General features: G+C 39.5%; 1 protein-coding gene across 1 annotated transcript in view; it reads left to right on the top strand.

Annotated features, from left to right (window-relative positions):
* The first annotated feature begins 3,099 nt into the window (after positions 1 to 3,099).
* The window catches only part of LOC123241248 (guanylate cyclase soluble subunit beta-2-like), a 117,860-nt gene continuing 108,572 nt past the window's right edge, over positions 3,100 to 12,387 (top strand). The window contains exon 1 of the mRNA XM_044668946.1: positions 3,100 to 3,201. Coding sequence (XP_044524881.1) covers positions 3,100 to 3,201 — 102 coding nt within the window. The remainder of the gene's footprint in view (positions 3,202 to 12,387) is intronic.

The raw sequence follows: 12,387 nt of genomic DNA, 5'->3' as shown, positions 1-12,387 counted from the left end.
TTTTTTCTACACTGGGCACTGGGGCTGGGGACAGGGCAGAGGTCTCTTCCTTAATCTCCTAGGGGCCAAGTCTCTTTAGGGTGTTCGGACCACAGAAGTAGATTCCTCAGGACTCTCCCAGGGTTCTAGAGATACCGCGTAGACATTAGCAAGGTTTTGTTTTTTAAATTTTTCATTTTTGTGAATGTATGATCTAAACACATTTCACTCTTTTTAGGCACAAGGCTACATTTCAATTCTATGGCTGCCTTTGGCTTTTTATACACTTTCTATTTGCAAGGAGAAAATTCTTGGAACTGTTTTTAATCTCGTCTCAAATTTTTTTTTTCGAGTGCCAATTTCCAAGATGAGTTTTTGTTGGTTTGGTTTTTTTGTTTTTGTTTTTGTTTTTACTGTTTATGCTAACACCTAGCTGCTTTACTAACACAATCCTGAAGAAATCAGACATTTTATTTTTCTCTGATAAATAAATATTTGGGGGACTTGGAGATGTGAGTCAGTAATGTCATCCATATCACATAAACTAGTTGGAGCCGAAGTGGGGTACTTCATAACATGTGTCCAGATACCCAGAAATTCAATTATTGGAATCATTATTTACTGATTTAAAAAAAAAGAAGAAATCTACCAGCAGGGACAGCAGCTGGGACAGCCTTCCCTAGTGGAATCTGTGCAGATTAACAGTACAATATAGGTTATATTGGTTTACAAGATACAAGGCTATCCAGGTTCTTATTTGTCAAGAAAACACTCATCACAAACGCAGGTAGTGATAAATAGATAACACTCAGATCATTCAGAGGATATTTACTTTTCACATGTACCCAAACACTCATCCAAAGTTAGTTATTTTTACCTTTCATTCCATCCTAACCTATTTATTTGTACTTAAACACTCATTCAAAGTTACCTATGTCCCTCTCTTGTCCATAAGGGAATTTGGACTCTGACCCACCATTTGCCTAGGTTGCTTGGCCTCCTAGAGGGATAAGGTCAGTTTCCTAAATAATGCAGGAATGGATTAATCTACTTAATTCTACTTTATTCTCTAACCTATTTCATTTATTCAGTCTACTTCAGAGTCATAGACCTAGAATCAGGAAAACTTGAATTCAGATCCTTCCCCAGATACATTTTAGCTGTATGATCTTAGGCAAGTCACTTAACCTCTATTTTCTTATCTCCTTTCATCTTGTAGGTAACAGAACCTTCAGCTTCCTTTCACAGAGGCTGTCAGTTAACTGACTCTTACTGAGAAATGTTTCTGTCCCTCTTAAAGGGACAGAGGGAAAGATTAAGAAACTCTTCTTACACTCAGTTTCCTCAAATGGGGATAAAAATTGTACCTACCTCACAGGATTGTTGTGAGGATGAAGTGAGATAAAATAATATACAGGGCTTTGCAAACTTTGAAGTGCTAATAAATGCAAACATTGTTTTAGAATGATGACTAAGACATCATTGTAGGTCTCAGTCATGTCCTTACCAAAGCAACAGGAACTACAACACAGAATTATTAATTGAAGCAGGAAGGCTCCTTTTTTTTTAATCCAACCCCCCTCATTTTACAATTTAGGAAATTGAGGCACAGAAGAATTAATTGACTTGCCCCAGGTAACACGGTTAGTAAATAGCAAGGCTGAGAATTTGAAGCAATTCCTCAGACTTCAGAATATGCCCTCTTTCCACAAAAAAAGACGTTTTTACTTGGAAGCTATTCCACCCACAATCTAGCCCAAGCTGACCCAGACTTCATGTGGAGAAGATGCACTGTATATATTTTGTTTTATAAATAAGGCAAAGAAAAAAAAAACACAGAGCAGGAAGGGAAGGGTTGTGTGGGCTCCTGGTTGTCTTTCCTTTTTCATCTACTCTTTACAGGAAATGAAACTTTGTTTTTTCCTTTTCTTCTAAAGTTTTGTATATTTTCCTGCTGTAAGAATGTATACAGATAGTCCTGAATGAAAATCCTGTAATTTGGAAACAGAAGACTCATGCCCTGAGATGATTTCTGTGTCGTGATTCTGAAGAGATGGGAGCAGTGTCAATTTTTAGGTGCTAAGTTATAGCTGTTGCTGCTATTCCCCAAGATTTTATCTGGGGATACTCCTCAGTGGAAACTTTATCGTTGAAAAAGATAAGACTTATTTCCCCAAAACAGCTAGTTTGACTCTTTCTCTCTCCTTCAGTTCCCATAATCCACCAGCTGCTTGACCGAATTAGTTGGATAATATTGGCTTCCCCATTTTGTTCCAGTTTTCAGGACAACATCAGAGGTTTTTTAATTTTTTTTAATTAAAAAACATTTATTTTTCCCTTCCTTTCATCTGCCCAATATTCCCCACTTCCCAGCCTCCATAGAAAAAACCCTTGTGACAGTCACGAATAGTCATACAAAACAAATTGCTATATTGGGCATGTCAAAAAGTGGGTGTCTCATTCTTCATCTTGAATCTATGATCTCTGCCAGGAGCTGGGGACCATGCTTCAGTCTCAGACCTCTCTGGAATCCTGCCCAGTTGCTGCATAGATCTGAGTTCTTAATTCAAAGTAGTTTGTCTTTAGGATGTTGTTGTTATTATATACCAAGATCAGTTACCAAAAACAATCCTGGAGGAAGCCTTTCCTTTGGCCAAAGTTCAAGGTAGAAGAGGTAAATTGCTAGAACTTTCTTTTAAGCTCCATATCTCCTTTACCCCATTGCTGCTGCCACTTAGAATGGCTCTCCAATATTTTCAAGAGCACTGCTGGTTCTCAGGGTTCAAATGGCCCTTACCAAGCCCTTTATTCTCCGCCAAGGACGGTCCCAAGCCCGGCTGAAAAAGGAGGAGGGTTGGGCGCGAGGCTAGCAACCTCACCCCGTAAAAATCTCACTTTCTATAGAAACTGCAACCTCATTGAACCAAGAAAACCAACGATCGCCTAGTCTGGAAGATTGCTCTCCAACAGAGTCCATGACGTGAGCTGGCAAAAGCCAACAAACTCCAGGTCTTTGTTGACGGGTGCCTGCGTCACATCTTGGACATCGGATGGCATGAGGGGATCTCCAATGCCAGACTCTGGTGGGGAACAGTTCGGTGTCCCATCAGTCAGGATGCTATGAAAATTGGAGGACAGCGTTGCCGGACAGGCACTGCCAAAGCAGACCTGGCGGAGATATGCCGAGAACGAGACAAGGACCGTCGGAGTGACATGGGCCCAGTTGGGGGAAGTTGCCCAGAACAGAGTCCGTTGGTGTGAGATGGTTGCAGCCCTATGCTCCTCTGGGAGTCAATAGGAATAATAATAATAATTAAAAAAGCCCTTTATTGGACTCCTACGCAGGTCAAAGAAGCCCTTGCAGAGGGCTGGACAAGCCCAAATTTGATTCCAGATATATAAATCTGTCAAGGGAGCTCTGTCCCAAGATCATATTCCCATTACCCATATTCCCAATGGCTTTATGACAGCCTAACCTAAATTCTCAAATTAATGCCTTTTGGGCCTGAGATGACTCTACTTTTCTCAACTTTCTTATTTATTTAGTTATCCTCTTAGGGGAATTTAGTGGCCACAAGAAGTCACCAAACAGGCAATCTCTTTCTAAATTGATCCAACGTGAGGATTTATTTGTAGCATATGGGGCTCCTTTCATTCGGTTCTCTGTAAGTCAGCAACCACTCAAAACCATAGCTCCTAGGCTCCCATTGCTGTGTTTATTTTAATAAGCCAATTAGATGACATAGCAATTCATAATCAAATAGCATGGCAAATAAAGTGACAGGAAAAGATACCATCATTTGCACGTGGGGCACACTCTCCACAGACCACCAGACCACCAGTGGCAGGGGGCATATCTACAGGAAATGTGTGTGACTGGGGCAAACAAATAGAGGCTATATTTGTGGCCAGGGGACATGCATGTCCAGAGCAAATCACATTTCCAACTGCCATATCCTCTGGTGATTCATTTTGTGATCCAGCTTCTCCACTGTACCTTTCTGCTCTCTGACACACCAATCCCTGCTGGTCTCCTAGCCTCAGACTATTCTTATCTACCATCTGGGAGGCAGCTAGGAGGCTTATGGATAGAACACTGGAACTGGGGGCAAGAAAACATGAATTCAAATCCAGTCTCATAGTTTACTAGTTCTATGACCCTGGCAAGTCATTTAACCCTGTCTGCCTCAGTTTCCTCATATGTCAAATGGGGAAAATTATAACACCTGCCTTCCAGGATTGTTGTGAGAATCAAATAAGATAATATTTATAAAGTCCTTAGGACAGTGCCTGGCATGAAGTAGCTGTCTAATAAATGTTTGTTTTCTTCCCTTCAGCTATTTAGCCTCTTCAGGTCTATCTAATGCTTTTTACTACCACTTAAAGTAGGTAGAAACATTCCTCTTGGGAGAATCACAATGTTTTTAGTGCTAAGTAGAGGACTCTGAGCTCCCTGATCATCTAGGTAGACATCAAGAACCAGAAGAAGCCCTACAAGCCAAGATGAAATGTATTATTTTGATCTTTTTTAGCCTTGAGGTTCTTGACCCCCAGAAAAACTTCATTTGATTTAGGTTTAGAAAATTGAATAAATTTTAACATTATCCCTACAGAAACCATAGTCATAACCATACTCAGAAAGCACAGAAAAAAGACAGAGACATGACATCTCTGGCCTACCTCATTGCCTTTTTTACTTGCCCCAAATGAAGCTATCCATTTAAGGGTTTCACTGTCCATACAGTGGCTTTAATGCTCAACAGAAGTTGGCCCACAGATGAATCTGGAACAGGGAATGAAGGAGGGAGGAATGAAAGAAAGAAGGAGGGAGGGAAGGAAGAAGGGAAGGAAGGAGGGAAAGAAAAAAGAAGGAAAGGAAGAAGGGAAGGAAGGAAGCATTTATTAAGTTTTTACAATGTGCTAGGCACTGTGTTAAGTGCTTTATGATTATTATCTGGTCCTCAAAGACTCTGGCAGGCAGATATTATTATTATCTTTAGTTTACTGTTGAAGAAATTGAGGTGTACAGAGGTGAAGTGGTTTGCTTAGGGGCGTGCAGCTAGTAAGTATCCACTGTTTGAATTCAGGTCTTCCTGACTTCAGGCCCAGGACTCTTTTTACTGAACTACCCAGGGAGCTTGGAAAAGCGTCAGTGTCCAGTAGGTCCAATGAAGCTAGATCCAGAGCTCTGTAGAATCACTCTGTAATAAGAACCTGCTCTCCTAGATGGTCATCGGTCTCTCTAGGTGCATCCATCTCCATGCCCTCCATCCCCCTCTTCATGAAGGAGATTGATCTAATCCATCTGTCATAACCCAAACAATCAATTTGTAGAACCAAATAGAAGTAATTAGAAGGTTTAGATAGTGCTTTATGTCACGTCATTTGATACTTATAATGTGTGAGGAAAGTGATACCACAATCATTATTTCCATTTTCCAGATGAGGAAATTAAAACTGAGAGGTTTATTGGCCTGTTACCACACACCTCAGTTTCAAAAGAGATTTGAACCCGGCTCTACTAATTTCAAATCCAACCTTCTCTCCATTATAACACATTGGAATTTGAACTCAAGCCTCTCTTGATTTCAAGTCACTCTTTCAACTATGGCATGTTGCTTCTCACAACTGATTATTTTCCAGTCTCAGCAAACAGGTTGATGAAATAACTACTTTTTTTTAAACCCTTACTTTCCCACCTTGCAATCAATACTGTGTATTGGTTCCTAGGCAGAAGATCAATTAGGGCTAGGCAATGGAGGTTAAGTGACTTGCCCAGGGTCACACAGCTAAGAAGTGTCTGAGGCCAGATTTGAACCCAGGGTCTCCCATCTCTAGGCTTGGCTCTCAATTTGAGCCATGCAGCTGTCCCTGAACTAGCTACTTCTAAAGGAAAAACAAAACAAAACACCTTTCAGATAAACTGAATTGAAAACAAAAGTGGCAATACAGGCAAGAGCCTATGTGACTTTGCTGACTCTCTAAGGACATTAATGTATAATCATAAGAGTTAACATTTCTATAGCACTTACTATTTATAGCACTTCACAGTTATTACCTCATTTGATCCTCAGAACTGTATAATTAGAATCTGTTATCCTAAAAACTACAATTCCCAGCACCCCACTCTTTTCACGATACATGCTGACATAAGGAGGATATAAATTTGGTGTAGCCCCACCTCTCGCTCTCTTGTCTTCCTGTCGCATCTTTTGTGGAGCAGGCTTTTTAAACAGGCAAGGAGAATTTAGTCACGTGGTCTTAATTTTGTTAAATAATTAGGGTTTTTTACTTCTATTTCCTTTTTATTTCTTCTACTTCGAGTGATTATTAATAAACTTTATAAAATTAATACTTGGAGTGTTGGAAATTAATTTAAATCCTACAGAAAAACAGCAGAAAGTAGGTGATGTTTTTATCTCCATTTTGCAGATGAGGAAACTGAGTCAAAGAGAGGTTAAGTGACTTGCTGAGGGACATACAGTTAGTGTCTGAGATTTTAGCTCAGGTCTTCCTGACTCCAGGCCTGGTGCTCTATCTGCTGTACCACCCGGCTACTCCTAGATGAACATTTAGCTGCGATGGGAGCCTTGCTAGAATTCTATTCTCTCATGATCCTGTGATATATGAGCTCTGACTATAAAATGATAACATTAATGTGTTTAACACACACACTGAGACCGATATATCCAAATGAGTATTCCTTGAAAAGAGTTCACTTGGGAGGCTACACACTTATTCCTATAACGTCACCATTGCTTGAAACATTTTGGAAACTGCTCTTTTGGACCTGCCTCTCGAACACATTCATGTCACACAAGAACTCTGTCTCATAACTTTATCTTTCCACCTCATTAACTCCAGAGTGTTTGCCCAATTTTCCCCCTGATTTGTCTCCTTGACTATTTCCAAAAAAATCAAACTCACCCTCAAAGGATGACCATTTGCCACTGTAAAGATATGTTTTTCAGAATGTGCCACAGGTTCTTTTTATCATTCCAAAATGGCAGGCCCAGTGGCCCCGTCCATGAAATCTCAATGGACCCTTCCAAGGGGACTGCTTTGAAAAATATAACACTTACTTGTATGTGTCTATTCAAATGTGTTTAATGTCCCATTAGACCCATTACTTTAAAATTACGCCTGATGTATAGACTTACCAGACCTCTCAGCCTGCCTTCCTAGATGTGTTCTGATATAATAGGACATTGTACAAAAGAAGCTCTTACAGTTTATATGAAGATTTGGAATTGGGAGAGATCTCAGAGGCCACGTAGTTCAATATTATTCTTTTTTTAACAGATGAAGAAACTGAGGCTAGGGCAGATAGGATTTGAACCTATGTCTTCTGACTCAAGAGCACCACCATACCATTCTGCTCGCCTGAATTCTGTGTTTGAATTAGTCATTAACCCAAACCTTTAATAATTATGCACATTTATATAATTCTTTATAACTTGAAAAGTGCTTTCTATTTCAAATCCAACTTTCTCTTCATTATGCCACACTGGAATTTGAACCCAAGCTCTCTTGACTCCAAGCTCAGCACTCTTTCAATAATCCTCAATAATCCTATGAGTTGAGTTACAGTATGGACACTCAAACTTGAAACGTTAACAGTGTGACATTTTGACTAACCTGCCAGAGTCTGTATCTATTACATCCAGCTCTGTTCATCCCAAAGTAAAAGGATCATTTCAGTTTTGTTGTCATATATACACAGAGCCACCCTCAGGGTCTGGCACATTAAATGGGTATTTGATAAAAATGCTTGTGGAGCAAATGAAGTCAGTGTCATACAATGGAAAAACATGCTAGCTTTAGAGTTATAGGACCTGAATTTGAATCCAGATCCTGCCACTTAGTAGCTGTGTGACTCTGACCAAGACTTCTTTGGACCTCAGTTCCTCCTATGAAACACTGGGGCTTGGAGTGGGGAGGAGGTAGAGCTTCAGCTCTGTAATCTTACGAATCATTTTCCCTGTTTTACAAATGGGAAAATGGTAGCTCAGTTGAGTGGTTTGTCTGTGATGACTCTGTGATTCAGGGAATAATCCCCAAACTGGGGTCAGGACTGTGGGGCTTTGTCCAAGAAACCATATTGCTTCCTTTGGGCCTGAAGGAAATAGGGCTGTCGAGATTTTTAGGCTCAATGGAGCAAGGGCTGCTCTCTTAGCTTCTTAGAAATGCTGGTATAATTGTCCACTGGCCACAGGGTGGAGCTTTATCCCTAAGAAATCTGTGGTCTCTTACTGATCACTGAAAAATTTGAAGTTGTAACAGAAGGCAGGATGACTAAGCTCTCTTCACTTAATTATGTGCCTTAATAATAAGAGTCGTTTTGGATGGGTTGCAGGCATCCATGTGTTGTTTCCTAGAGGTGAAATGAGTTCATTAACATCTTGCTGATGGTTTCTTAAGAGTGCCTCAGTTCCCTTCTTGAGTTTGCTCAGTTTAAGGAGATGGTTCACTTTTGAAAGAAGAGTTGAATCCATCTAGTGTCCAACTCAACGGTCAGGGGTCATAGGACCAGTTACTTTTGCCAATCTGTACAGAAAGATAATGAGATTTAAGGTCCAAAGATGCCTTTTCCTATCGAAGCTGTCTCAGGTTTCAGATTAAAGACCCACAAAGACAATAGAGTTCAGATTTTGCTAGAAAGAAGGTATTTTTTCAGAAGTCGTTGTCTCTCTCTGTGTCAGGTCTTGCTCAAGTCTTCCCCCCCCCCCCCAGAATGATTACAATAATAATTGATATTTATCCACTGGGACAGCCAGGTGGAGCAGTGAATAGAGTGCTGAACCTGGAGTCCGGAAGATTCACCTTCCTGAGTTCAAATATAGCTTCAGTCACTTACTAGCTATGTGGCCCTGGGCAAGTCACAGTTTTCTCACTTTTAAATGAGCTGGAAAAGGAATTGGTAAATGACTCCAGTACCTTTGCTAAGAAAACCCTAAATAGAGTCACAAAACAAAAGTTAATATATTTTTCAAAATCAAACAGAAAAAAATAATATAAAATTTGCAATGTAAAGCTTTAAAGTTTGCAAAACACATCAGTAACAAGGACCATCCCGTGGGACATACTTAGAGTTACCTTCCTTGGTTGTGAAGCTTTGGGGTCAGTTTCTAGTGGGTGACTCAAAAACTAAAAAAAAAAAAAACTGGAATACTCTGGAGTCAGCTTGAACTGTGTGAACTCTTACACCTCAGAAATCAGCAATGCTACAAATTAGAGCTTGATTTATTCTTTTGTTGATTGCCTAGACTTTTAAAGGGGTAAATGGAGAAAATGCTAATGCTACAGATTGAACTTGCATTTATTTATTTATCTATTAATTTGTTTGCTTGTTTATTTATTTATTTGTTTGTTTATTTGTTTATTTATTCATTCATTTATTTGTCCGTTTATTTGTTTATTTATTTATTTGTTTGTTTTTGAGAGAGCTGGTTGTTAAATTTTTACCATTTCACCACTGGCTGAAAAGCTTGAGGTTTGAAATGATGTCTACCTGTTGACTATTAAGCAAGAAGACCTGAAGATTTGGTGAATATTTTAAAGAAAGTATTCCCACTCTCAGGGTGAGAACCATATCAGGATTGATTCCTGAGGTGGGAGATTGGGGGTCTTACCCTCCTCCCAAACCCAGACTAACATGTGGGCATGAGCATATAGCATCTAAAACTTATGTCCTGTTTAAGCAAACTTGAGCTAGAATTGGGGCTGCTACTTTTGTGTTTGGGTTATTTTTTTTTGTCTTATATAAATATCTCTCTCCCAAGATTGATGTGTCTAGGCTTGGAGACAAAGCTGTGAGTCTGAAAGATCTGGGGGTCTCGGGTCCATCAAGTCAGAGCTGTCTGGTGGCAAGAGGAAGAGTCATCAGAAACTTCTCCATTGTTCTTGAAGATGACCAATAATAAGAGGATTGGCCCAATGGCCCTTTTCACTTCTGTATATGGATATTGTTTTGGACAGTGCAGAGCCAAGGAAAATATAAAATGTCCAATTAGAATTCCTTCAAATTATTTTATAATCTGATGAAGTTGAATACTAGTTTATCAGAGATAATACAAATAGTAGATTTAAAGCAAATTGTTAAATCCCCTTTTAAGTTGTTTTTTTTAATCAGTGTGCATTATTAATATTGTGTCCTTTTAACTTTTTTTTTAAATACCCTTACCTTCTCTCTTAAAGTCAATATTAAGTGTTGGTTCCAAGCCAGGAGAACAGTGGGGATTAGGTAATCAGGGTTAAATGCCTTGCCCAAAGTCACATAGCTAGGATATGTCTGAGGTCAAAAAAATTTTTTTAAACCCTTAACTTCTGTGTATTGGCTCCTTGGTGGAAGAGTGGTAAGGGTGGGCAATTGGGGGTCAAGTGACTTGCCTAGGGTCACACAGCTGGGAAGTGTCTGAGGCTGGATTTGAACCTAGGACCTCCCATCTCTAGGCCTGACTCTCAATCCACTGAGCTACCCAGCTGCCCCCCTGAGGTCAAATTTGAACCCATTTCCAGGCCTGGCTTTCTATCCACTGAACCACCTACCTCCCTGTGTCCATTAATTTTCCTATCAGACTATAAATACCTGTCAGCTAATTAATACAAGGATAGGGCACTGGGTCTGGAGTCAGGAAGCTCAAATGCAACCTCAAACATTTACTAGCTATGTGATCCTGTGCAAGTCATTTAACCTTTGTCTGCTTCAGTTTCCCATCTATAAAAAAGGAGGCTAATTATAGTATTCACTCCCCAGGTCTTTTTTTTAGAATCAAATCAGATAATAAATGTAAAGCTCTTAGCACGGTGCCTGGCACATAGTAAGTGCTATAAAAATGTTAGCTGTTATTATCTTATTAACATTTTATATCGAGAACTTTTTTTACTCCTCTTTTCCTTTGGGAAAATCTAGAATGAGTCACAAGCTAGTTTTTAAATAATTTCTCCCAGATGTACTGGAGTAAAACATTAATGAGCAAAAAATATGACAATAAGGACTCTAGACCCCCTCTCATTAGAGTTCAAGCTACCCCCTAATTAAACTGATCTGGGCTATGGGCACAGATCTAGAGCAGATGGACCCTTTAGGGAGATGGACTTGGTGCAAGACTCCCAACCCCTTAGGCTCAGAAAGTTTTGGACCACAGCCTCTCCTCAAGCTCCTCACACATACTTTTCCAAGAACCAGAGGGAGGTGATCCTTTCTATCTCTTTTCCCAGGTCAAACTTGTAATTCCAATCCTCACAGAAAGGTATGCTGGTCCTTGTAATGGAAGTTCAAAAGATAAACAACCTTCCTGGAAACTAAAAAGGGAGGAAACTTCTCAACATTTTTGACTGACAGTTGGTCTTTTGGGGGCTATACAGTTCCCAAATATCAAAACATGTAATAAATAAAGCCACATATGTGTTTCACAGCTAGTTTGTTGCCTGGATTTGCCTCCATATAATTCTCTTGAAGGTGGCCCCGAGTGACCCTGTAATGCAAGTAGAATGATAACAGCTCACACATATGAGAGGATTTACAGCTACAAAGCCTTTCATCTCACATGAGTTTCATAATATTCTTGCGAAGTGGGGAGTACAAATATTATTATTTTCCTTCTACAGATTGGGAAACCGAGGCTCACAAAGTTGGAGTAATTTGCCCCAAATCACAAGGTTTACAAAGTATAGAGCTAGGGTGTCCGAGAGTCCAGATTCTGAATCCTTTTGGCTACAACTCAGAGTCACAGGTGAAGTTCCTTTTTGAAGAATCCTTCCTTTTCCATTCCCACAGTAGAAATGAGAAGTTGATAAGAAATTTGATGTAGAATGTAACTCAGCGAAGTGACGCCAGGCAGGGCTTAGAACAAAGAGCAAAGTCATGCTGACGTTTATTAGAAAGTTCCTTTAAATACAAAAAAGAAGAAAATAATTGGGACATCATTTTATCCAAACAACTCTTATTCTCTGACATGTATTTCTTTTTTTAATGTTATTTTATTTCCCTCAACTACATGTAAAAATAATTATTACCATTCATTTCTTAAATTTTTGGATACCAAATTCTTGTCCTTCCTCTCACCTTTCTTTCCCTCCCTCTCTGAGACAATAAGCAACCTGAAATTGATTTTACATGTGCAATAGTGTAAAATTTTTTTCCATATTAGTTACTTTATGAAGAGATTGTGAACAAAAAAAAAACAGAAGAAAGTTAAATGTAGTATGTTTTGGTCTGACATGTATTTCTTACATTTTTCCCCCAAATCAGGGGACATTTTTTCTGGCAATCTCACTTTGATATCTCACCCTTTTAAGCAGAGAGACAGAGACAGAGACAGAGACAGAGAATGAGGAGAGAAAGAGAGAGAGAGAGAGAGAGAGAGAGAGAGAGAGAGAGAGAGAGAGAGAGAGAGAGAGAGAGAG

Source organism: Gracilinanus agilis, chromosome 3, assembly GCF_016433145.1.
Source record: "Gracilinanus agilis isolate LMUSP501 chromosome 3, AgileGrace, whole genome shotgun sequence".
In the NCBI taxonomy this organism is placed as follows: Eukaryota; Metazoa; Chordata; class Mammalia; order Didelphimorphia; family Didelphidae; genus Gracilinanus; species Gracilinanus agilis.
The sequence above is the reverse complement of the archived record's forward strand: the minus strand, read 5'-3'. Positions and strand labels throughout refer to the sequence as shown.